This window comes from Thunnus albacares, chromosome 18 (assembly GCF_914725855.1).
Source record: "Thunnus albacares chromosome 18, fThuAlb1.1, whole genome shotgun sequence".
In the NCBI taxonomy this organism is placed as follows: Eukaryota; Metazoa; Chordata; class Actinopteri; order Scombriformes; family Scombridae; genus Thunnus; species Thunnus albacares.
The window spans coordinates 4225047-4252764 of NC_058123.1; the positions used below are offsets into that span (position 1 = coordinate 4225047).

Sequence of the window (27718 nt, forward strand, 5' to 3'; positions counted from 1 at the left end):
TGCACTGGCTTTGACTGTTAGGACATGTCAAATCTCTTGCCTCTAAACTGAGCGTCAGACCAGTCGGAGCCGTCTCAATGGCCAATCAAGCATGTTAGATGTTTTTTACGACTGGATTCTGGACCAATCTGAAGGTGACGTTGCAGCCTGAGCGGGTAAATAATACAAGGTCTTACTAACAAAGTGTAACTAAAGTGAGCCTTTCAATGGTAGGCAGCATGTTCCTGGAGTTTACTTTCCATATTCTAAGATGACTAGAAGGGGAAACCTGTAAAATTTTATGTTAAAACAGTTCAAAAACACTTTTTTAGCTTCCAAAAACTACTTGATTCCCTCCATATCAGTGATATTCACAAACACTCTTGTCTAAAGTAAATTTTCCGTCTCTTAAACTTTAATCTCCACTGTCTGAAAACGTCTACATTGTTCCGTTCTGTTCCGTCTCACATTTACAGAAACGTCTCAACAACAGAACAGATTTGTTCCAGTGTTGGATGTTTGGTTATTTGCATTATTACAAATGTCAGTGGAATTTTAAAGTAGGTTTCCCTACTTCTGGAACAAAACTCAGATGTTCCAGTTTCATTCTCTCTGCTCTGCTGGCTGTGTGTGTGTTTTTACACCATCATAAGCTACTGGTCACACCAGACCAAGTAAGGCTGCACCAACAAAACCCCTGGATGTGTTGAATTGGGAAAATCTTGTGTAAAATGGCCTTGATGTGAAAGAAGACGAATGTGTTATTCCTTCTTTCAAACGACTGAAGGTTTGCACAGCTGACATCATTTTCACTCCTTTTGTCTTGAGTTTGTTCACTTTTCTGTTTTCACTTGAGCGTCTAGTACAGAGCTGCTGCAACGATTAGCTGATTAATCGATCAGTAGATGGACAGAAAATTAAACGCCAACTATTCTCATAATCGATTAATCGTTTTGAGTCATTTTCTAGGAAAAAAATGTTAAAATTCTCTGATTCCAGCTTCTTAAATGTGAATATTTTCTGGTTTCTTTAGTCCTCTATGACAGTAAACTGAATATCTTTGAGTTGTGAACTGTTGGTCAAGATGATAGGTTGCATTTAGAGCTTTGGGAAACAGTGATCAACATTTTAAAGACCAAACAAGTAATCTAGTAAATAATCTGCAGATTAATTGATAAAGAAAACAATCTTTAGTTTGAGCTCTAGTCGAGTAAGAGGAGAGAAAGGTTGTTTAAGTCTCTTTTCCTACTCTGAAGACATGTGAAGCCTCAAGCTGTTTGAATGTGTTTCAGTCCAGGTTCTGTTTTCTATCTTTTCATTTCCTCACTGTTTCATTTACTGTAGCTGATCAGAAATCATTCTCTGGTCCTGCAGAAACGTCTGTGAACAAACTGCAAACCAGAGTAAAATATTTTTCTTTGATTTTGTTTCTTCTTTCTTTCTTTCTGTCTTTCTTTCTTTCCTTCCTCCCTCCCTCACAGGAATGTCACATGTGGCAGACGCTCCTCCCCTCTGCTCAGAGATGGGTGAGGGGAAAAGGGGGTGAAGGGCCATGAGGGAGAGATGTGAGTGAGTGAGGAGGAGGAGGGAGCAGGACGAGGCAGGGAGGTGTGCTGCTCTGCTGTTGCTGCTGCATTTCTCCGCTCAAGCACGATCAGGAGGCTGCTTTAAAACTTCCAGCCCTCCGCATTTTCTTCCTCTCTCTGTTCTGTCTCTCCATCAGGGAGGAGGAAACTCGCTAGACCTCCACGAGCTCATCCTTTTGTTTCTCTCCATCCCCTTTCCATTTCTTCAGAGACTTCTCTTCGGTATCTGTGCATCTGCAGGTCAGATGTTGGTTACCGTGAGTGCTCTTTAAAAGGACTTTCAGTTATTTTTACAGCTATTCTTGGAGTACGTCTGGTCTGTTTCATCCCAGTCAGCGTTGTGTTTCCACTGGAGAGAAATGAGGGCTGAAGTCCTTGTCGTCTGGGTGGCTTTGACCCTCTGCTGCGTCCTTGTCTGTGCCGGTGAAGATGTAAAAGAGAACAAACTCTCCAAAGGACGAGTTCACGTGAGAGAAACCAGAGGACTGGTCAAGCACCGGAGACAAGGGGAGGAAGGGGAAGCTGAAATGTCAGACGAGCCCGCTAAGGTGGTGGAAGAGGAGAGGACAAAACCAAAGAAGAAGAAAACACCTGAGGAAATTGAGGCAGGTAAGAAGGAGCCACGATATGACTGAGATTCACAGCAGTCAGCGCAGATGTTTTCAACTGAATCAATCTACAGAGTCTGCTGCTTTAATTTCTTTCTTGACCTTTCCTACCTTCTCCTCCTCTCTGAGCTCTCAGCTCACAGCCTGCAGCCAAGACACTGAAGATACATAAACATGAAAGGGTGCAATCAGTTTTCAAGACCGGAAAACATTTGGTTTGGACTGAAAGCAACAGTTATCTAGTGTTCTTCCTCCAGCTTTTTCTCTGAACACGTCCAAAGATCACTATTTGTTTATCTCTTTGTGGTCACAAAAGAAAAGCAGCACAGTTGGGTGTTTTTCGTTTAATGAAAGTATCAAAGTGACTCAAAGATGACGGAGCAGGAAACTTGCAGCTGGTCTGACATTTTCTTGGCAGCCTGACCAAACCACTGCTTATATGACCTGCTTTCTCTGCCAGGAATACAGGTCATGTATGAAACTCTAAAACTTTTGGCAGCTTTGTTTTGTCAAGCACAACCATCAGAAAATCCGTTTTTTTTTTTTTTTTAATCGTGAGAGCGGCATCCACGCTTCAGTTAAGTCAGCAAGAAAAAGCACATCTGTGAAAAATACAAAGCATGAGCAACAGCAGAAATATTTCCACTACGATTTTCCATAAGTGAGCGAACAGGATTTACGAGAGGGCCCAGTTTCAGTAGCATTGATGCAGCGGCGCTGATGTTCTGAATGTTAACTTTCCGCTGCTTGAAGCAAAACCACAAACCCTCGCAGCCAGAGTTTTCATGTGTGGCTGATCTAGGTTACATAAAAACCCATAATTAACTAAACCTAAGGTCCAAAACAATTTTTCATCCCTCAGGCTTTGTTTATTTGGGGAACTCTTTGCTGAATGTGCAAAATCTTTATCAGCCTTGTTTTATTGTTTGACATTCACAGTTTGGGGGATACTTCAGTGGCAGCTTAGAGAGTCAAGAATGTGGACATTAATCGTTGTCTTTTTCTGCACTGATTTTTGGAGCTTATCAAGTAAATGAATGTTGTTATCTTTTGTTTACTTCTGGTAACATTTACTGCAGGCATGGCCAGATTAACTTCTCAGCAGAAGTTTACTTGCTGAAGTTCCCATTAAGTAGAGCACACACAGCAGATTATATATGGCAGCCTCTTTACATGCCCAGAACACAAAAACAACCAGTTCTCCTTTGCAATAGTAATACCAGCTGTGTTTCAATTACTTTCTAGTATTTTAATTGAATACAGATTTATTTAGGAATATGCACCATGTGAGCAGAATATATACTAGAATAATTAAAGGGGATGTATCATGCACATATCCAGGTCTGTATTTATATTTTGGGGCTCTACTGGAATATCTGTGCATGATTTCCAATTAAAAACTCCTTATTTACCTTCTACTGGTCCTTTATGCAGCCCCTCAGTTCAGCCTCTGTCTGAAACAGGCCGTTTTAGCTCCTGTCTCTTTAAGGCCCCGCCTCCTGATGAGCCCACTCTGTTCTGATTGGTCACCCTCAGGAAGCTTCCTCCACCTCCGGAGACTACATAAACTAACAAAAGTAGCAGGATTTCACTTCTTTTTCTCCTTCTTTACTCAAAATGTCAATTTCTCTAATACATCCGTACATGAAATCAGATCCAAAACAACGTGACCAACCCCTGGAACAACCTTAGTGACAAAGATTACAGAACAGACAGCTGTTTGTGGGCATGTAAAACAATCTGAAAAGAAACATCAGGGCAGCTAAAACCTGGGCTTTGTCTTACAGGGAACATTTTACATATGTCCAACTCAAGTTTTGTAACTTTGACTATATTTAACATCTGAAACAAGCAGAATATGTCCCCTTTAACATTTCCACACAGGGTAGATTGAAGGAAAGGGCCACAAGATGAAAGAATAATGAAGGGCCCGTCTTTGTTGATATTGTATTTTACTTGTGCATTATTTACAGTAAATTACAGAGAACCAATTGACACGCAGTGAACCAGGGACTATTGGGGCCCAAGGGGTTTTATGTTACCATCACAATACATCAATAAGCAAATAAACCATTTGCAGGAATAATTGTTTCTTGATAAAATACAACAGGAAAAGCTTTGAGGTCAGATCTGGAACATTTCAGGAATTAAAAAAAACCTTCCTTCAATCTAATCTTATGTTGTATGATGTTATTTCTGAGTATAGTCACAGAAATACCGAGAAGAGGTGACTGAGTGTAATAAAGAGTACCTCCCCCACCTCCATCCCTCCTCCCCCATGGAACAGCGAGGGTGAGTAATGAATTGGCTGTGAGGGATTGTTGTGTTTAAGAACTGGTGGAACATCAGGAAACATGTCTAGCAGAGGAAAACAAGCAGCCTTCTGTGTGTGCGTTGGAGTCTGACGATGGTTGTATAACGAGGGGGGATTAAAAACAACGAGCCCTTAAACCTTTTGAAGATCTCTCCTCTGTAATATTCCATGTAGTTCAACATGAAACCACTTATTTTATACTTTAAAGTTCGTAAGCAGTTTCTCATCAGACACTCGAGGGGGAGTAACTCAACACCTCTGCATTACTCCTGCGTGTGTGGTTACATGCTGAGCTGATTGAAGATCAAAACAGCTTGAGTCTGAAGGTTCTGTCATCCATCCATCCATCCATGAACCTTCATATCTTGGGAAAATAAATTGAGGATTAGCATTACATTAGCTGTGTACAATATGTAAAAAACCAACAAGCCCTTCGAATTACACGACCAGATGTGTGGTTTGACCATGTGACTCAAGAATGACACATAGGAACGTTTTCTAATCTGGCGCTTCTGTTGATTTTAATCAGCAGGATGACATAATTTGTGTGTGTTTTCCAAAACCGTCACACATCACTGTTAAAAACTAATGATGTTTAATGATGCGACAACACTGTGGTTAAGGTCTGGTTAGGTTTAGGGGAAGATCATGGTTCGGGTTAAAATGATCACTTTGTTAAAATTAAAGAAACATGTGGTGTGGGTTAAAGTTACTTTTTTAAAGTTAGGCCACTTTCATGGCTACAATAATAACCACACAAAGTTGTGAGACGATTATAGTTCCGCTTTTTTAAAAAACTGTCCTGACTTGCAGTTGGAAACAAGAAACGAACAGTGGTCTCTTGCAGTGAAGTCCACTGTTGAGTTAAAGCCTCTGTCCACATATATATACGTCATCTGTCATAATTACTACGGCCACTAGATGGCAGCTGTCGCTCAAACGTAACTATAGGTCATTTTTGGGCAACTGATATTACGACCTGCCGTGTTGTTTTTCTTGGGAGAAATAAAACATGTAACAAATCACCTGTTATGTCTCAGGTTTTAGTGCAGTTTGGCAACAAACTACAGTATCTTTGCAGCAACCTACAGCTTAGAAACATACTTGGATTGAGCTAAAATAACCAGTATGACCATTCTGTCTTTTGATGCTCAGCAGCCAGCATATCTTAATCAACTTGGCTATATATTTGAATAAACTTCAATTGTTATGTGCTTTAGATAGAAGGCTATTATTAATTATGAAATGCAAGTGGGATAAACAGGGTGTGGGTAGAGATCAGGCTGGACTAACATTGGGATTCACTGATGTGTAGTTCAAGAGACAGCAGTCATCTGGGAATAATCTTTAGACTTGCAAGCATCAGTTATATAAAAATAATCTTTAAACACCAGTAATTCAAACCAGCTACTGAAGAACACTACTTGAAAATGCTTTCATGCGCCTGCCAGGTATTTTCTAGGACCAGTTCTATGTGAGCAAAAATTAAACTTAGTAACTAATTGGGTGACCAGATGCACAAATGTAATTCTATTTTCTGAGAAGGATGTTACTGACCTTTTGGTTGGATTCAACAAACGAGGATGAACGATGATTATATGATGTCGATGGTTGCATGTGACTTCTGTCCCTCCGTTACTGCGGTGGCGAAAATAAAAATACTGTATTTTACCGTCACATCTCACAGCAGCCTACTGTTAATGTCTGTTCTTGGTTTTGGCTCCAAAAAGCATTGAAATTACAGTGTTTTACTGTATTTAGAAAGAACAGTGCCATACTGTTAGAATTTGGATGTATTTTTACAGCAATTTATTACAGTATAATTATAGTTCACCTGGGTTATAACTTTTATTGTATTTGTGACATTGAGTAAGCACACTAGCTAAACTGATAACTGATTGCATTAAGCAGGGTTATAGATCTAAGATTGTCGGTTAATTTTGGCTCTTTACCAGGTTTGGCGATTAGAGTGATGATTCATTGCTTCATAGTAGTTGTAAGAATGTGAGTTTCAGATATTTCTTTTAACATATGGAAAATAAGGTATTCCCAAAATGCCTATAGAAGTTTCTTGTTAGACCATCTGAACCCAGAGATTTGTCTAAAGATGAGCATTTTATGACTTTTCCCACTTCGTCCATACTGATGTCTGCATCATTTACACTTTTGAAACTCTCATCCACTTTATGGATTCATTCCTAAATGTCCTCAAAGAAAGCATCAGCATCCAAGCATAAGTAAGAGGAAGAGTGCAGTTTAATGTAGAATTGGGAGATTTCCTTAGAAATCTTGTCAGGGTCCATACATTCTTGATTATTGATTAGCAGTGATTATTGATTAACAGTGCCTTCTGCTCTTGTCCTTTCACCTTCGTCCATCCACTTCACCTTTGATCTTATATATGATCCTCTGGCTTTAGTAATGTAAATGTTTTCTAGTGAGGAATGCAGGACAATAAGTTTTTGTTTGTTATTCTCACTTAATGAATATTTGTTACAGGTACAGTTTATTTCTTTAATGATTTCCATTTTTTTAACTACCAGCCCTGCTTAATAATTTACTTTTTGAATCTATTGGAAATCTGACCTTAAATACTCCCATTTATCTCTGTAAGTTGTTAAATTTGAATCTCCTGTTCTATCATTGATCAATGCTATACTTTCTTGACAAAAGAGTTCACTTTTTAGCAGGTTTGAGTTAAATTTCCAGTATCTTTTTTTCCTTAGACATATGTTTATGGGTTTAAGCATAAGTTTTAACTAGATGCTACAGAAATTGTAGAGTTTGACTCCAGTCTAAGCCTGTTTTCTGACAGTATCACCACAAATCTATTCTGGATTTGATTGAACTATCAGGTTTAAGCCATGTGAAAATTTTGGTACCAGGATTTTCAGTGCGCCATGTGTCTTTCAATTTAAACATGCTACAAAAATCAAGCAATACAGGATCGTAATGGTGTCCCTGATATTTCTGTTAAGCCATTCATCCATCACCATATTAAAACCACCTCCAAATATAAAATCTTCAGTGAGATACCTTTGACGTAGATCCTTTATAGCCTTTGTAATTTCAGTAATCATAGTTTTGTTTGGTTTAAGGTGGTTATACCCATATATATATATTTCCCAGGATCAGAAAGGTATCATTTACTTCAAAGACTCAAATTATCCAGTGACCAAAACTATCCCAGTTAGTGGTTAAAATCTTCCCAGGTAAATTGTTTAAAAGTATAGCAACGTCTGCTCATCTATTTGTACTGTGACTAAAAAGTATCTTGTCTCCTCGCTGGTTTGACGGGAATTTGTCGTCCATGTTATTAGAATGAGTCTCTTGAAGAAGAAAACATTGTGCTTTTTTCATTTTTACAAAAACAAGAAGGTGGATTTTCTTTTTATAGAATCTCTTAGACCCCAAGTATTAAGTGAGACAACATAGGACCTAAGGAAGACATACAAAAAGGGAGTATAAATTCAAAGTAAAAAATTAAGGATGTTAGTTTTTTTGGAACCAATCACTGTTGTTCCTCTATCTAGCACTATTGAATACAATAAACTATTACTACAAAACAAACATTCTTATCCTCATATTATAAAATGTATCTAAAGAGAACAAATATTTTTACAGCTTAGTTTCACCTTGTTCTAGATGTGCAAAAAACAGAATCTCACAGAAAACAGACTTTTAAAGTACAAATCTTCATGTGAAAGGACCTTGACTTTCAAACTGAGATCCCTTTAAAGTATAAAAAAAAAACGTATTTTAACTACAACACAGAATAAAAACCTTAGAAAATTGTCATAGTTTCAAAAGAGAACAATTAAGATATGAGTATTAACACAGAACCTCTGAGGTAGGACTCTCAAATGCCTGAGAGTGCAAAATAAATGACACGTTGTTATCTTTAGCCTATCTCATCCGGAGCAACCCTGTTATCACTGATGTAGTCCTCATGTCCTCTGTAGTACACATTCTTTCCTGCCACCCTGGTTTGCTCCATCTTCGACCAGGCAGCCTCCTGAGTCTCTCTGTCAGCTTTGCTGAAGTCTTGCTTGAAGTGAATCCCCAAAGTCTTTGCAGATCTTGGAGTTTTTGGATAGCTTCCAGAAGACATCCCAATGGTATCTCATGATGAACTGCTTGATGACCTGATGGTCTCCCACCCTCTGTCCTTCCAAGGTGGCAAATGGTATCAACCACTGTTTCCATTGATGTAGCCCAATGCTGCGCCATTTTGGACAGGATATCTATGACAATATCTTGGATGCGTTCGTCGTCTTTTTCTTTCAGACCATCTATTTTGAGGTTTGAGCATCTCTTGTAACTCCGCTAGTTTTTCTTTCAGCTCCTCATTTTCCTGAGACGTGGCATTTCTTTTTCCACTTTCCACTCCGTTTGTATCTTGACTTTGCAATCTTCAATATCAGCGGCATTTGTCTCTACTAGTCTGGTAATATTAGCCATCATGACCATGAGTCATGATGGCTTTTTCGCATTTGGGACTGCACTCGGTTCTTCTGAGGTTTTTATCTTTGACGGTGGCGCCATAATTTTTGTAACAGAAATTTTTCTCTTCACACCGCTGTTGGTTGTAACATCCATCTGTGAGTAGTCATGCTTGGCCTGAGGCTGCATGTAGCCTAGCTTAAGTCTTTCTCCTCAGCATGTTAGGTTAAAGTATTTTCAGGTTCAAATTTGTTCTTTGAGGTGGTCCAATCACTTATTCAAATGTTCACTTTCTGTTTTTTATCTTGTTCGACTGATAAAATTTGAAGTTTTCATGTAAATTTCGCAGCAGTTGTGTGGGAGCTTAGAAACAGCTGCTTGCCTGGTCTGCCATCTTGCTGGAAGTTGTATCCAGTTCTTTTAATACATCCATGGTCTCGCCTGGCCAGCAGCTCCTCACATCTCCGAAAACGTTGCAGCAGATTTAAATAACAGGCGTTATTTGGATAAACTGACCACACTTTGGGAATCTAAATGGTTACTTTCTCCCCTGAGAAACTATTAAAACTTAATAAAGTGACATAGTAACAACTCTAAGCCTGGCTCATAATCTCTGCCATTGGGCAGTCTGAAGAGACGCAATGCATTTTGGTTTTGGTTGGTTAGGACAATCCCGCCCCCAGCCTTTGATGCAAGCGGTTCTTTATTCTAGACCAGCAATGTGTTGGTGCCACTTTGGAACCAGCTCTCTTGGCCGAGAGGCGGTTCTTTGGCTGTCGAAACATGAAGACCTGGTTCAAGATTAGGCACCAGCTTTGAACCGGCCCTCAAACTGCCTTGTTGGAAAAAGGGTATCTGTCCACCCTTATGTAACTATTCTGTCATTGTGTTGGCTGTCAAAGGAACAGCTAGCTGGGGAGATTATTAGGTCTTAGCAAAGTTTTCCTCTTTCCTGTCTGGTCTCAAACCAAAACAAACCAATGTCCTGGTTGAATTCTCTTTCAGAACCAGGACCTTATGTGCTATGTCGGAGTCTGTCTGTCTGTCAGAGTTTATGTCTGAACTTGTTTTGTTGGCATGACATGAGCAGTAAATACATCTGTGCTGACAAACAATAAAACACGCTATAAAGGAAAACTAAAGACAAACATTTGGCAATAAAAGTTCACACAACACAACAATAAAATGTTCAAAAGCTGCTTCATGTGGTACACCTTCTTTTATATACACATGCTTACTGGTTTCAAATAACTGAATGTTTTCCTCTGTTGACCCATCTCTCTAAAGCCAGGGCAAAGAAAGCAGCAGAGAAGGAGGCCAAAGCAAAGAAGCAGAAAGCTCCTAAGCCCACCAAAAAGCCCAAACCCCCGAAACCCACCAAGAAACCCAAACCACCAAAGCCAACAAAGAAGCCGAAGGCGCCCAAAGCCACCAAGAAACCAAAGACAACAACCACAGCACAGCCGATGAATAGGCATCCTTCTATGGACGAGGAAGAGGAGAAACTGCTGATTGAACTCGGCTGGGACACATGTATGTAAACTCTAGATTCATGGTTTTACAAGTAAAAGTTCTTAAAAATGTTATTATTAACGTGAACATTGTGATTGAGTTGAAATGTGAATAAAATTAAGGAATATTACCGTCAGTGCTGCAATTCTTTTCTTATTGAAATTCAGAAATAAATATCTATTCACATTACAGTGTATGATCTATTGGAAATGATTATAAATATCATGTAACTTGTAAACCTTTCTCTGTCTGTTTTGATCACATGCGATTGTGGGACTCCATTTAACTCTTTATCTGTCTTTACAGTGTTTCGACCTGTGACGCCTGGGACTGGAAGGGAAGAGCCTATTGAGCCAGGCCTCGGTAGGACTGTGAACTGGGTTCAGTGCTTGTTCACAAAGTAGATTCACAGCTGTAAATGCTGGAAAAGAGCACTCTTATCATATTAAAACAGACGAAAAAACATTCCTAATTCACTTCTATGCTGTTGAAGGATGACTAAAATTAAAGTAGTCTATTTGAATCGCTTAAGATTTGATTTATTAACTTTTATAATTAGATTTAGTGTTAGATATGAGTAGATCTGTACAAAATCTACACAAGAAAGAAATTAGCTTTTTGATGAAACTGACTGCAGCAACAGAATCAAACTTTAAAGCTGAAAGAGTCTTCCTCCTACAAATGAAAAGATGAAGCAGGAAGCAACTACACACAACTTGTCCAGCACCAAACAACAGATAGAGGAAGTTGGTAGAGACCAAAGATAGTTAAATAGACTTACATACATCAAGTGACCAGAAATACGACTCTAAATGAATGCTTATGTTGCTACGTGTCTGCTAGCACCATCTGTGACCTCAGCACTCATACCTTACTCTGTGATTTGGTTACAGAGTGTTTCCTGCACAAATATGAGGGGAAAACAAAACAGATTCAGAACAGTAAATTTTTTCCAGCATCAGGATGCCTCTCCAAACTTATTTTTATGATCTCTCTGGTGTCTGCAGTCTCACCCAGACAGATAAAATATTTGCCTTGGGCAAAACTAGTGTTTAGATGTAATATTTCCTTCATTTCAGTAGAGTGTATACATTAAGCCCCCTGAGCAGGCACAGAATATTGAATTTAAACATTGGTTTTGCTCAGGAAAAGTATTTTATCTTTCCAAGCATACAGAAGATATCTGTAGGATCATGAAAATATCTTTGAAAATACAACAAACTAGAACAAAACAAACATTAGTGTAAGGACCGGATCATGAGTGCTGAGGTCTCAAACGGGGATACGTGTCTGTTGGATGTTTAAATAGGCAACTGTTTGCTAACACGTTCACCATAACATCTTTAGCAGGTGGTTATATGTCAATGTTTACAGCTTGTTGTGCTGCCACCTAGTGGCCCAAAAAATCAACACAGGCTGTTCATTTTTAGCATTTACTATTGTCACTTAAATTGGCTATAATCAGTATTTTGACAGTGTGTCAGAGGCATCTCTTGTAGTGATGAACCTACAGAGAATTATCAGTGACTCTGCAGCTCCTCTCGGCTTTACGTAGCTTTATAGTGAGTTTCAGCTCATTGTTTATCTGTCCAGCTGCAATTTTACTGTTTTGGTTCACTCTCAGTCCTCTCATAGCGTCGTTTTGAGCCGCAGCAGGCAGCTGTTTTCAGAGAAAAAGCTCTAAAAAGCCACTGTACACTACCTGCTCAACACCAAACAGCAAACAGACACAGTTAGCTGTAGACTAGCTGGTGAACATAGCGGAGCATTTAGCAGCTAAAGAGCCAGATATTTCCCTCAGGAGTTGGTAGAGAGCAAAAACAGAGCTAAAAGAGAGTGAATATTGGCTATAATATTAACTGCTGGATGTGGAAATAAGCAACTGTTTCCTAACAAGTTTAACATATCAACTTAAAAGCTGATGATGTCAGTATCCGCTGCCCCCAAGTGGCCAAAAAAAATGCAGGTTTAACTCCCGCTTGTGGTTGCTGTTAAGACTCAGAGAGCGTTACACATGCTTGACATCTCCAAAAAGCTGACATCTCCAACCAAAACCCTCAGTGAGCTTAACGCTGACTGCTGGGATGCCAGACGTCCATTTCATCAACTTCCTGTCATCCAGAGCCACAATTTTTATGAATCCTTTTATGACAAAGCTCAAAGGTTCCAGCAAGTTATGAGAACTGTGAAACTGTGAGATTTTATGTAGAGACAAATAGAGTAAAATACTGCTGTTAAACAGATTCAACAAGCACATAAATGAAGACTACTGAGTAAATAAAGTATTAAAGATGACAATGCACAGATTTTTTCCCCCACTTTTCTAGTTCTTTTGTTCTAAAACTCACTGTAACTAACTGTTCAGATATATATTGACAAGAGTCTTTGGCTTTCCATTTATATTTATTTTTTAATGAGCCGTTTTACCTGCAGATTTTCTTTGTTTAAATGTGGAGAAAATCTTTAATATGCTAATCTTAGTTATATGCAATCTAATGTGTTTTTATGTGTTTTTTCTCACAGAGGACGTGCCTGGTGGATATCCTGATAAAAACAAGGTCAAACCTACTGAGACCATCATGTACATACCAGGTACTGCTCTGTTGATCAATGTCAGGTTGGGTTTAATTTTTTAAGGGCTTGTTGTATGTAAACAGAAATGCAGAAAACTGCCTTGTAAATGGTGAGTTGGGGAGATAAAGAATTATATATGTTATGATGAACTTTAACAAGTGGTGCCCAAAGACAGATATTGTCTACTGTGTTTAACTTGTTACAGAAACTCTATTATGGTGGTTTGTGTCACTATCGATCCAGAAATACATATAAGTTCAAGTTGACCTCAGACTCAAAGATTTGGAGGTTTAGGTTTATAGTAACCTTTGGTGTATTAACTGAAGGTTGCTTAAAGGACTTCAGACGGCACAACAGCAACTATGGTGTAAGATTATTACATCATGTCACATTGTACAAGACACACACACTAAGATTGTGGTCACAATCTGTCAGACTGCACAATATCAGTTTGAGGCTGTCAGACTGTGAGGTGAATGAGTGGTGATGAAAATAGAAAAAAGTAAATGAGAGCAGAGACGCCAGCAGCTCGTCATCCATCTGCAGCTCTGATGTTTAAAAATGCATCAAAGTCACACATGTCTGCCATAGACGTATTTTATTTATTTTAAGATTTTATTCAAAAAACTGCACTTATGAAATGTATCTAACTATGTCCCTCCTTGGCTGGTTTTCATGGAATAGAGAAAAGTCTACATTTCCAGCTGTAAACATCTGTTTGCTTCTGTTTCAGAGGAAGCCACCACCGTCCCATTCATGGGTCCCTGGTATGAAGAATATGATTACACTGACTGTAAGTCTACCATCGGTCTACCAAGAACTGAATTATTTATCATTTACAACGTGTGCTGCAGGTCTTGATCGTGGCACTGATATGAGTCGTTTTCTGTGTCTGATTCTCCGTCCACAGTGGCACTTAAGAAACAAGAAGAAGAGGAGGAGAGAGCTCGAAAGGAAAAGGCAGAAAAAGGTTTTCATTTTCTTTTTCTGGAGATCTTGTTGGTCAGGAGAGTTTAGGGCTAAGACTAATAACTGCTAATATTCTTTATTTTTTGGTATGAGAACCACAGACAAGCAGGGAAGTTAGAAAGTATTGATAGACGGACTAACACAATGTTGGTTTGAGTCTTTCATCCTTGAAGGAGCAAAAGCACAACTATTATAATCCTGCAGACTTCTTATTATAATACTTAAGCCATTTTTTCGGCCATTTTTCAGCAAGCTACTCCTCCCACCGGAGGGGAGCAACATACAAAAAAATACCATAAATTCAGTGGCCGCCATGGCAGTGTGCTATGACTTTTAGTAATGATACGTCTGTGTGCTCATACTGTGAAGTACGAGCACACAGGGATCAATAGAAAACATGGACGCCTTTTCCCAAAAACTCTCAAAAACTATAAAAGCTACAGATATCAAACTCGGTGCACAGGGACCCTGTAAATGTGCCGCCAGGTTATTAAAAAATGGCAACAATTCCACCACCATCTGACCAAGTTTCGAGTTTTTATTTATGACTCATGAACTCTGAGGTTCAGATGAAAAAAATTCCCAATTCCTTGGGATAAACACAACAAGATCGATATAAACGACGCCCATCCGCACCATGAAAATGTTTCCGCCATTTTGAATTTTTTTGTAAAACACAAAATTCTCTTCCTAATCTACATATTTCATCCAATCTTCACTAAACTTCATACACATAAATGACTGTAACTTTTGTTTTTTGATATTCTTACTGTTTTCCTACAATTGGTTACTAAAGTCGAGGTGAATGTAGATAAAATGCGATAACTCCTCAATGCAGTGTTCAATTTCAGCCAAAATTAAGCGACATGTGCACACAGCAACCATGTTGGTGCAACAATACATATTTTTAAATGACTGTATTTCTATTAACAGCCGTTTCAGACGTGCGAGGGTGCACGGCTGATCGCGAGCAGACCAAAGATATCTTCAGAATTTTTTTTACCGTTTCTAGTTTGTTTTTACATTCCTGTGATTAATCCGTCTGTGGTTTGTTAATAATGAGAATGATAAGAAAAAAGGAAGTGGAGATACAGTAAAGCTGGAAGGATTTCTGACAGCCGCTCTGCTCAGTGTCCTGTTATGGATCGTTATATAAAGCTCCGAGACTGACTGGCTGATGTTATCATGATATCAAGGGACAGGGAGGGGGAGAGATGTTTGAAATGGGTTTTTTTTTTAAGTTTGAAAACTATTAAAATCTTACACAACATTTCAGTCTTCAGTAAAACCAAATGAAAAGTTACAAAAACATCTACTCTGAGATCCGGTCTGTTTTCTGTACGACGGGCTTTGAAGATATTAACTCCAACAGACCAAAAACTGACCTATATTCTAGATAGAAAACACATGAGGAATGTACGAGTGGAAATGAAGACTCACTGTACGAGCACACATGGAAATATTTTGTGTGTGTGTGTGTGTGTGGTACTGGTGGTGGTTTTGCTGGAGAGCATGGTCCATGTGAAAACATGTTTCTGACACATAATGTTTTCTCATTACACTCCGCAGCTGAGCGGCTGAGGAAGCAGTGGGAGCAGGAGGAAGAGGAGAGACTGAAGCAGATTCAGCAGAAACCCGCGGAACCAAAAAGTAAAGAAAGCCGCTTTTACAGCTAAATTTCGCCCATTTGTTTCTCACTTTTTTTTTTTTTTTTTTTTTTAAATTTAAGGCTGGAGTAATAGTTGACAGATGAATGTTTTTGATTCATGTTTCATTTAGTCTGAGGATGGTTTTCATCTTTTAATCTACTGAGACTGTTTTAAACTAATACATTAGGTTTTGTTTTACGGCGTCTGTCTCCGTTAAAAAGAAAGAATCACTTGTTAACGGCTGCAGTCTTGCTCCCAAGAGGCGAAGCTGATGAGTGTTTTGAATTAGTCTCTCTGGAACATTTGTCGAACAGATCCTGATGTGTGTTGTGTGTTTTCCTCTCAGAGTGTCCTCCTCTGGGTTTGGAGTCTCACCGGGTGGAAGACGACCAGCTGCTGGCTTCCTCTCAGTCTCACCATGGCTTCACGGCTCAGAGAGGACGCCTCAACATGCAGGTATACGTCTTTCCATCCAGCGTTCATGAGGGGAAACATGAGGAGTCTGTTTGACCTATAAAAAACATCTGTGGTTATCTACAGGGCACTGATAACGAGGAAGATTTGTACGGCGGGGCCTGGTGTGCAGAACCAGAGGAGACCAACCACTGGTTTGAGGTCGATGCCCGCCGAGAGGTGGAGTTCTCCGGGGTCATCACTCAGGGAAGAAACTCAGAGACAGTGTGAGTCCTGCTGAAGCTTCACCTCCTAAAATGCTTGTATTGATGTGGCTTCGTACACTTTTGGGTACTTTTCTGCATCTCAGGACTGTGGATGTATGGAAGCCCATTTCTGGCAGGAAAATAAATAAATAGATGAAATGTTAAAATGACAAAAATAGATACTATGTCATAATTTTGACTTAGTAAATCTCATAATTTGATAATGATTGATTTTTTTTTGCCACTTGCAGGCAACAAAACAAGCTGTAGACCCAAAACTGACATATTTTTACATTATAAAGTTGATGTGGCGAACGTGTTTGCAAACCGTTGCCTATCTATGGTGTCACTGTGGCTCAGGAAGTAGACTGGATCATTCGCTAAGTGATTGTTAATACACAGTTTGATCCCTGCCTCACATGTTGAAGTGCAAAACACTGAACCCCAAATAGCCAGTGGTAGAATCTAATTAAGTACATTTACTCAAGTACTGTACTTCAGTACAATTTTAATGTAATTTACTTGAGTATTTTCAGTTTATGCTTCTTGATACTTCATCACCACAACATTTATCTGCTTTATTTACTTGTTACTTTTTAGATAAAATGTTTACATGAAAAACATATGATGAGTTTATAAAATGCGCTGCATTGTTAAATATTTAAACCAGTGTTTCCCAACCTTTCTGTCTTGTGAGCTCTTGTATAAAATCAGTGTGTAGTTGTGTCTCCTTGTCATGTTTTAAATGTCTATAAGTTGTCAGCAGTTCTACCAAAGAGACATTTTCCCTTTTAAACTTCCCAGATGGTCTCATTTAACTAATTGTTTGAGGTCAAACTTTCCAGTATTTCACAACAAAAAATAAAAGATTAGAGAAACTCCTAAAAAAATATTAGAAATTTGTGTATCAGAACTTTGTTTTTTCGACCCCTAGGTTGGGAACCACTGGACTAAACTAGCTAACTGTATATAAAGTGGTTCAAACAGTAACAGGATATCAAACAGGATATTCTGAGAAAAGAGTACTTTTAATACTTTAAGTAAAGTTAGCCAATTACACTTCTGTACTTTTACTTAAGTTGGATTTTTAATGCAGGACTTTTACTTGTTTTTCCATCACTGCTCAGCACCTTGGATGGTCGCTTGCTACAAGAGACAAATTGTAAAGTGCTTTAGATAAAAGCTTTATATAAAGCCAGTATATTTATACTTTTCTGTGGGTTTGTCACTACAAGCGACATCTTTTACATTACAGCTTTAATGTTTTTTCTTTTCCTGGCTGAAATGAGCTTCCATACAGGTCAATACAAACATGATCTAATTAATCTTGTTTATTTCCCAGTGAGGATTTCATGTCGTCCTACTTCGTGGCCTTCAGTAACGACAGTCGTGACTGGACTATACTTCACGACGGCTACGCTGAGTGGGTGAGTGGAAACTGAACATACCTGATAAAAATCCACCATTTACCAAAAAAAGACATGTTCTGATATTCATTTCTATCCCCCTGCAGCTGTTCTATGGGAACGTGGACAAAGACACGCCGGTCATGAATCAGTTTGCTTCGCCCGTGGTGGCGCGTTACATCCGCATCCTTCCTCAGAGCTGGAACGGCAGCTTATGTATCAGAGCTGAGATCTTGGCCTGTCAGCTACCCAGTTAGTATCACAGCAGCAACACTGACACTTATTATACTTACATTTTCTTTCATATTGCATCGCTGGAACTGATGATGATTTTATAGTTTGTCAGTTTTAATTTGACGCATTTTGTGAAGCACTTTGTAATGTGGGTTTTGAAAAGTGCTTTATAAATAAAAAAAGTATTATTATTATTATTTCCAACCTGCTGGATATAAAAGTGTTATTATGTATTAGTCTGTGTTTGTTGTTCAGAGACTTTATAAGACACAGACTTTTCTCATTCCATCAAGGAATATGTCATCTAATGGAAGAAAAAACAAAACGTCGTCTGTTTCACGACTTGAACTTCATAACCTCAGCATTAAAAACTTACATAACTGTTTGTTTCCACCGTTTCCCCATAAAGAAGCAGTTTTACTGTAGAGAGAAACACACTGTTTACACCCCGACATCATCTCAGCAGCAGAAAGTCTAGTTTACAATCAGTGTTTTACGTTTTTTCAGGCAGCTACCGCAGCGAGAATGAAGTCAACCCGTCAGACGACCTGGACTACAGACACCACAACTACAAGGAGATGAGACAGGTCTGTTTTTTTTAAGGGATAGAAACAAGAGAAGTAGAATATTCTGCCTCACAAATACGGACAGTAACTATAGAAACAGGTGTGAGAGCTTTACATAACCTCCTCAAAAAGAGTCTGAAATTATGTCAACAACCTCATAATGCAGGAAAATATTGCAAATTTGAAATCTTGCCAATATAAATGCATGTATAAAGTAGCATAAACATTACAGAACTCCATGAATACAAACCACAATTTAATGTGATTGAATTCGACAAGCATGCAGCCGCATTAACCTCCTCAACGAATCCGAGAGAAGTCTTAGAAAATCAGCACTTTATGGTTGGACAATTTAAGTTAGACTAGTTTATCTTTTTTCTTCATTATAATTTGATTTAGCTACTGCCTTATTTATGTGGTATAACAAGGGATGTGCAGAGATCCCAGTATTTGTATTTGTATCTGTATTTGTTGAGGCAGCAAAATTATTTGTATCTGTATTTGTATTAAAATAAAAGTGGAAAGAGGCTTAAAAATCCTGTTTTTGTTTTTATGACACTTTTAATTTTACACCCGTAGGTATAACAAACTAATTAGTATAAAAATTATAAAAATTGATTTTACCAAATGCAGCCCTTGTCCCAAAAGTAAATAATCAGACATATCAGTGGACGGCTCTTAATTTATCCAAAAGATGAAGAAAGTTTCATGCTGGAGGAGGTTAAACACTAGAAAAAGGGATTTTTCACAACCTGGCAACCAAACGATTTTTGAGTCTGTTTGATCTGGTAGAACTAATGTCAAAAAGTCGGATTCTGGTCTGAAATAAATCAAACCACATATGAAGTTTCTGTGTTTTGGCTTTGTAAAGATGTATTGTGCTTTATTAACAGATAATCCTGCAAACAATGATATCACAGGATGTGTTTTCACCTCCTGTCTCTCTCTCTCTCTTCTAGATGATGAAGGTGATAAATGAGGAGTGTCCCAACATCACCAGGATCTACAACATTGGTAAAAGTTCTCAGGGCCTGAAGATGTACGCCATGGAGATCTCTGACAACCCGGGGGAGCATGAGACAGGTACGCTACAGCTCAGATACCTGCATTGTGACATCACAACTAGTTTGGAGCCAATCGTGGTCCTGTATGCAACTTATAACAGTGGAAACTTGAAGCCTCCAGTGCACAAACACTGAGAATGGACTTTACAGTGAAGGAGGAAACATCTTCTGTCCAACAGTAAAAATTTTAAAATGAATTATATTTGCATATTCATAGATTCTGCATTTTCTTATGAGGGAAAACTGTTATACGGGACAGAGACAGAAAACAGGGTTAGGCAAAGGAAAACAGGCAACAACAAGAAAACTAGTAGCAGGAGGCTCCGATCTGACGGAGAGGAAGCAGCAGGGCTGAGGACTTGAAGAGGGCTCGATTACTGAGATGAGGTGCAGCTGGTGTGTCTCTTTAAATATTAGATATTCTCACTTTTTCTAAAAACAAAGGAAATGTCTGGTTGTGGTTTTCAAACTCTCCCTCTCATTTCCCTCTTTGAAAGCTAAAATTAATTCCACCTGTGTAAAACATTTTAATGTTTTTCAGCCATTTATACTATTGATAGAATTAGTAACAAAACATGGAAAGTTTAACTACATTGAAATTACATCATCTCAGGCCTTGTGGGGTTTTTTTTGTCTGTTTTCTTCATATTTTGGATTTGAGTGACATTTTTGCTCCTTTTTTTCTTCCCTGTCTGAAAAATCTGAGCAATTTGTACTTTAAACTTAATTTTTCTGTCTGAATACATCTTGCTAACCTGAATCCTACTACCTATGCTACCCTCAGATCACTCTTGTTTGGTAAATGTTTCTTTATAAATATGATTTTTACTATTTTTACCTCCTACCTCTCTCTGAAGTGAAACAGTTGCAGAAATTGTACATATTTTGCTTTATAATGAGACATGATGTTTTGTTACAGATGTCTGCAAATTGACAGACTTCAGAGCATGTCCTGCTGAGCCGTTGGGATGTATGGAAGTCATAGATGTATAGTTTGCACAAAGTAATGCCTGTAATTTCATGCACATGTCTAAATGTCTCAAATCTTTAACGTCATTAACTCTGCTAGTTGGCCTTCGCTCTGTCTCTTGTGGTTTTTTAATTAGGAAGACTGTGTGTTTACAGAAACATTTATTCTCCAAATGTCTCCTTTTTGGAAATCCGCCTGAACCTTTCCATGACACAAACACTTTAGAGTTCACTGACACTTTCACAAGAAACTTTGGAAGGTTTCCTTTCTGGAAAGATTTTATTTATGCAAACAGTCGCTGTGGTCCAGCAGCTCCAGACGTTTTAATTTGTCATTTTCAGGGTTTTTTGCTCCAAAATACATTTAAAAAAGTAATATTTCATGGTGTTAATAAATCTGTGTGCTGTTTGGTTTGTTGTGTTGTTTCAAGGTGAACCAGAATTTCGTTACACGGCCGGCCTCCATGGTAACGAGGCGCTGGGCCGAGAGCTCCTCCTCCTGCTGATGCAGTTTCTGTGCAAGGAGTACAACGACGACAACCCCAGAGTGCACCGCCTGGTGGACGGAGTGAGAATACACCTGGTGCCCTCGCTCAACCCCGACGCTTACGAACTGGCCTATGAGATGGTACGATGATGTCACCGGTTGATTAGCGCTGGAACGGAAACTCCTCAGTAGTATCTTTTTAAGCTCAGCATTAAAAGTAGCTTCAAAACGTTGGTGTAACGACAGTACTGTTGTTTTAAGTCAGACTTGGAAAAATTATGAACTCGTCCTTTAACGTGGACCTCCTTCCTGTCGTTCCAGGGCTCGGAGATGGGGAACTGGGCGCTGGGCCACTGGACTGAAGAAGGTTACGACATCTTCCAGAACTTCCCAGACCTCAACAGCATCTTGTGGGGAGCCGAGGACAGAGGCTGGGTCCCTCGCATCGTACCCAACCATCACATCCCCCTCCCGGAAAACTTCCTCAATGGATCTGTCAGTTTCTTTTACGTCATCGAGGCCCCATTTACCTACTAAAATAACGAATTATAATGTATTGACAAGTGCGTTTCTTGCTCTTATAGATCGGTGTTGAGACCAAATCCATCATTTCCTGGATGCAGCGCAACCCGTTCGTACTGGGAGCTAATTTGCAAGGAGGAGAGAAACTGGTCGCGTACCCTTTTGACATGCAGCGTCCGCCGTCTACTGTAAGGCAGTTTTACATACTTAGACGTTACCTCAGCTGTTGTACACCCATCCCATAATACTTTATTCCCTCGCCTCGTTGTTTCAGTTGACTGACAGCCGACGCTGGAGAACGAACGCCGAGATGAACGAGGAGACGTGGGCCCGCATCCAGCGACAGAACGAGGGAGCTCTGAGGGAGACGCCAGACGACACCATGTTTCGGTGGTTGGCGATGTCGTACGCCCACAGTCACCTGACCATGACGGAGACCTACCGAGGCTCCTGTCACGGGGATGATGTCACCGGCGGACAGGGCATCACCAACAGAGCCAGCTGGAAGCCAGTGGTGGGCAGTAAGTGTTGACAGAGAACATAAAGAGAAGAAATTCTGTGTTTAAAGTAAAGAGTACATGAGGCCAGATTAAAGAAAAATGTGCTCCAGCTGCTCTGAAATGTTTTTAAAGGATAAGGCTCTAAGGCTCATTGGTTCCTCTTGAAGATCGTTAAAAAAAACTGTCAAACATATAGTTTAATTTTTAAAATAGGCTCGGTAATTTCCTAAAACAGCTGGTCACTGTAGTTTTTAGCAAACGTTCCTCAAACAGGAGGAAATAGTGCATTTGTTGGGGACTATTTTCAGCGGCGGATGAATCTACATTTGGTGCTCTAGTGAGTATTTCTGGCAGCAGGACGGTGCGTGTGGGATTGAGTCAAAAAAAACTAAAATGTGTGTGTTTACGCCAATGAAGGTAATGATGTCATCCAGTGCAGCAGTGTGACTCATTAATGTGTTTTTAATAGTTTTTGGACAATATTGGAGTTCAAAAGCACATGTTGGTTTGGGTCTTTTCATTGAATTTATTAACAATAAACTGCAGAAAATCACCAGACTTATCCTTTAAAAAAGCTGTAATACAATAATATTTTTTTTATAATGCTAACGCATGAGCTGTCAGTGTGTAATGTGTTTGGCTCGTAGTGATGAACCTACAGAGAATTATCAGTGACTCTGCAGCTCCTCTCGGCTTTACGGAGCTTTATAGTGAGTTTCAGCTCATTGTTCAACTGTCCGGCTGCAACTTTACTGTTTTGGTTCACTCTCAGCGCTCTCATAGCATTGTTTTGGCTGCAGCAGGCAGCTGTTTTCAGAGAAAAAGCCCTAAAAAGTCATTGTACACTACCTGCTCAGCACCAAACAACAAACAGACACAGTTAGCTGTAGACTAGCTGGTGAACATAGTGGAGCATTTAGCAGCTAAAGAGCCAGATATTTCCCTCAGGAGTTGGTAGAGAACAAAACAGAAGCTAAAAGAGAGTGAATATTGGACTTGGATGTGGAAATAAGCAACTGTTTGCTAACAAGTTCAACATATCAACTTAAAAGCTGATGATATGTCAGTGTTGTGTTCACTGCTTGTTTCTGCAGCCACCAACTGGCCAAAAAATGTATTAATGCAGGTTTAAAGTTGAGTTTTCCATTCACCTGCACTGTACTGGGATGGGTACACATAGCTAGATACTACGAGGAATAAGGGGGTCTTTCTTCTGAAGCTTTCACCCTCCTCCACAGGTATGAACGACTTCAGCTACCTGCACACCAACTGCTTTGAGCTCTCCATCTTCTTGGGCTGTGACAAGTTTCCTCATGAGAGTGAACTTCCTCTTGAGTGGGAGAACAACCGCGAGGCTCTGCTGTCCTTCATTGAACAAGTGAGAACCAGACAGACAGACTTGACCCAAACTCTATCTTTTGAGCATCAACTCAGCCCCTCCAGACTTTAAAGAATACTTCTTTATATCAACCTGATGTATTTCCCATAAATGTCATGCTAGCCTTGCAGCAAACGTGGACTTGCGCAAAGCCACGTATTTCTGGGCAAGCTTTCAAGATAAACATTTGTCTCCAAGTCTGTACAAAAGTAAACACAGAAACTAGCCGTCTGGAAAGGCCATTACAGCTAACTATCTGTCTGCATAGAAGTTCATTTTAGAGGCCTGAAGAAGTCAAAGTTTCCTTATTTCACAACCAAAAAAAGCAAAGACTGATGTGACTGTTTCTTGTGCAGGTACATCGAGGGATAAAAGGTTTAGTGAGAGACGTGGAGGGGAATCCGCTGTCTAATGCCACCATATCTGTGGACGGAATACGGCATGACGTCAGAACTGGTAAGTTGGGTATCATGACAGACACTAAAATGTAACTTGTTGCAACTTAAAAATATGAAAGAAAGGGCTGCCTGGAAATTTTAGATCAAGTCAACAATTACAAATTACGGAAGCCCTGAAAGGCAAGCGAGATCCAATTTCTAAGTCTGATCTTAATTCTTTTCTCTCTTGTGTTCATTAGTTAAGAACGAGAAAAAAAGGGTTTACCAGGCAAAAAAAAAAAGTTTTGCCAGAATCATTTTTCTAATTTTTTTTTTTTTTATGTGTGAAAGTTGTAGGTGAAATTTTTTTCTGTTGTTCTCTATTGCAATACTCATTTCAGCCACAAGAGGGCAAAGTTTTTTGGGCTTTTTTCTTCATCATTTGTGAAAGTAGCAGGTGAATCTTTTTTTTTGTCAGGTTTTTTTAAGTGTTTATTGTTGTAATACTCATTTCGGCCACAAGGGGCCACAAGTGCACCACTACCTCATGTTCTAAATAGGACTGAAAGCATTCATGTTTTCTTCCAGGTGAGTTTTAACAGCTCCATATCCTCTAAACACAAGGCACATATATTGTGTATTAGCAAGTTATGTAACATTACGTGCTAATCTGCCATTAGCGTTAGCTATACTGACGTTAGCCTGATAGCTAGCGGGTAAATGGCTATCGGCAGTCTGTTTGTCCTCTTCATCAGGGAAGAGATACAGAGCCATCAGCACTTTATTACATACATGTTACATGTGTAATATAAAATCTTCATACTGCGTTGTATCAATGTTGTAATAACAAGAACCTCGTTCATTGTGCAAATTCCTGTTATACAGCACTGTTACAGTTTACCTGCAATGCATAAGTGGCTTTCATGTCTTATATAGAGACAGAAGATATTAATTCTATGCTCATATGTCTCTGTTTTGTTTTTAACTATCTAACTTGTTGTGCAATACCTTTTTATTATCTTCTATCGCTGCTGGTCTGTTACCAAACATGATCCCGTCGTGTGCCTACGATGACAAATCAAGTGTTTTATGTCTTGTGTTCGTTCAGAGGATTTAGATTTGTTAATCTATTGAACCGGTCAGGTTGTTGTTTGATATTGTAAATCTAATTCAGATTAATTTTGGTTTTCATTTACATTTTCTTTATCTGAAGAGTCAGTTTTTCAAGAACTCGCAGCTTTGGTTGCTGCTGTTTCTCTGTAGAGTCGATACAAGATAACATGCAAAGCTGCTCTCAGTGACCTTATTATCTTTGTAGTGTGTGTGTGTGTGTGTGTGTGTGTGGTTTGCATGATGAAGGTTAGTATTGTCTGTTTTACATCAAACTACAAAAAAGAAAGATCTCTGCATGAGTTTAGCAGTACAACATGCAATATTTAGCAGTACAGTATTGAAATAAAAACAATAAATTTTAGGTTGCATTGACTTGAAATATAAAAAACTTAAATATTTAAGTACAGTTAATGATGAAATATTGTTGATCCCACTAGTTAATCCTGTATATTTTAAAGTTTGTAACATTTGAAGAAAAGATCTAAAATCCATGTGACTGGTTTCAGCTGCAGGTGGTGATTACTGGCGGCTGCTGAACCCCGGCGAGTACCGTGTCACGGCGAAGGCCGACGGCTACACCCCTCAGACTAGACTCTGCATGGTGGGCTACGACTCCGGAGCCACTTCCTGTAGCTTCACCTTGACCAAATCCAACTGGGATCGCATCAAACAGATCATGGCTCTCAACGGTAAGAGGCCCATTCGACTCGTCCCCAAAACCGTGGTGAAAGCGACGTCAGCCACCGTGGAGGTCACCGCCGAAGACGAAAGGACAGACTCTCACGCCAACGCTCAGAAAGCAGAGCGACTCAGGCGGCTACGGATCATGCGCTTACGCAGGCTGCGTATGCAGAGAATACGAGCCGGTCTTGGTACAACAACAACTACAACAGCAACTACAACTACAACAACAACAACAACAACACCCCCCACAACAATACGTGAAACTGAGAGTACGACTTCCTGGTATGACTCCTGGTTTCCTGTGGACAGCTGGTCAACGGAGAACCCCTTCGACAGCGTCATCTTTGACTCTGTCCCCACACAGGACTATCCTTTTGAATTCACTATTGATTGATTAGCACACGTAGTGAAGCAACATAATTTTTATACAAAGATCTTATTAACCACTTCAGTTTTTTGCAGCTATACAAACACACAATACGTACAGTACTGTAGGTCTTTAATGGTTTAGATCCCAGAGAGTTTTCACCTGTAGGGTTTACTTTTTAAAGTTTGTTTTTAAGGGAATATCTGTGAGATTAATATTTTTTGTTTCTTTACATAGAATTAATCTAGGAAAAAAAAGCCTCTGCTGAGCAGAAACTATAGATGATCAATACAACAATATTCTGTACATCACAACAGGTTATTATTAGGTTTGTCTCCATAAAGAAATCTATGTATCTTTTTATGTTTCTTTAATGGCTTTTCAGTGTGATTTCTGGCCTCAGATAAACTGATAACATACTGCTGAATGCATTTGTTTAAAATTAAATAATTTTCTACAATATCTGAGTCTATCTGTTATTTTGTGGTTCAAATTAAAGCGGCTATGATCAATATTTTTTACAGTAATAATGTAATAATGATCTGTCTGACTCTGCAGCTCCTCTCAGCTTTACGGAGCTTTATAGTGAGTTTCAGCTCATTGTTTATCTGTCCGGCTGCAACTTTACTGTTTTGGTTCACTCTCAGAGCTCTCACTTGACCAAATCAAACAGGAAATGACTCTAAAACATATCTGTGAAGATTCTCAGTCATCCAGGTCATTGTTATCCCTTAGATGAAAGGCCAGATGTCTTTTAAGTATCTACAACCAAGTCCAGTTGCCCTCGATTCAACCCTCCTTGGGTCTAAAGCACGTAATTTAATAGGTTTAAGTCAACAAACGTTGACATCTTATAGTTGACAGTTCCTCGTGTCTGAAAAGCTTTTCATAGCTAAATAGAAATTAAGAACTAAATCCATTGTTTTCTGCCATGACGACCAGAAAACATATCACATTACATCATAACATATCACATTACATCATATCATGTGCAGCAGAGCGTGTTCCTCATGCTCAGCTACAGGAAGAGAAGAAGTTTTGATAAGATGACATTTTATTTACATGTGGAAGAAAGCAGATATAAATATGCAAAAATAACAACTTTCCACTGTGGATTATAAAGGAAAAACTGTTAAAAGGAGATAAAACAGTTGGTAGTAGGTTTATGAATTATTGTGAACCAGTGTGATTATCTGATATACTGAGTGACACAAACCAAACTCCACTGTTTGAGGTGAACATTAACTTTAAAGATCCCCTCCTGACATGTAACTAACTCATCAACTGACATGTACTTTCTTGGTTGATAGTTTGGTCTTTAAAATGTCAGAAAAGAGTGAAAAATGACTGTTTTAAGTCAAAAGTGACGTCTTCAGACATTCTTTTTGTGTCCTACCAACAGTCCAAAAACCAAATATATTCAGTTTACTATCATGTTTGGCAAATAAATGTATTAAATGATCACCTTTTAGAAGAAAAAATGGCGTTTTTGCTTTAAAAAGTATTAAAAATTAAAAACGATTAGTTATCAAAATAGCTGCTGATTGATTTTTTGTCTATCGACTAATTGTTGCAGCTCCAGTCTTAAGACATGAAAATACTTCAAATAATAATTTGGTTTTTCCTCAAAAAAGTTCAATTACCTGTTTGAAAGTTTTTAAAATGACATCTACTCTTCTTCTCTTATTATAAAGTAGAGAATCTCTGAATATACAAATATGTTTCATTTCTTAAGTTTTCCTGCTGGACACCAGATGT

At 39.0% G+C, this 27718-nt stretch overlaps 1 protein-coding gene across 1 annotated transcript; it reads left to right on the top strand.

Moving 5' to 3' along the window:
• Positions 1-1565: 1565 nt before the first annotated feature.
• aebp1a (AE binding protein 1a) lies at positions 1566-26422 on the top strand. Its single transcript, XM_044332938.1, has 20 exons — positions 1566-2174; positions 10218-10463; positions 10749-10805; positions 12966-13034; positions 13750-13809; positions 13927-13986; positions 15555-15635; positions 15981-16090; positions 16175-16314; positions 17636-17720; positions 17807-17951; positions 18441-18520; positions 19459-19582; positions 20964-21160; positions 21341-21514; positions 21604-21729; positions 21816-22062; positions 23280-23419; positions 23776-23875; positions 25416-26422. Exons 1-20 carry the CDS (start codon positions 1925-1927, stop codon positions 25985-25987), a joined length of 3063 nt encoding a protein of 1020 aa, XP_044188873.1. The 5' UTR covers positions 1566-1924; the 3' UTR covers positions 25988-26422.
• The last annotated feature ends 1296 nt before the right edge of the window (positions 26423-27718 follow it).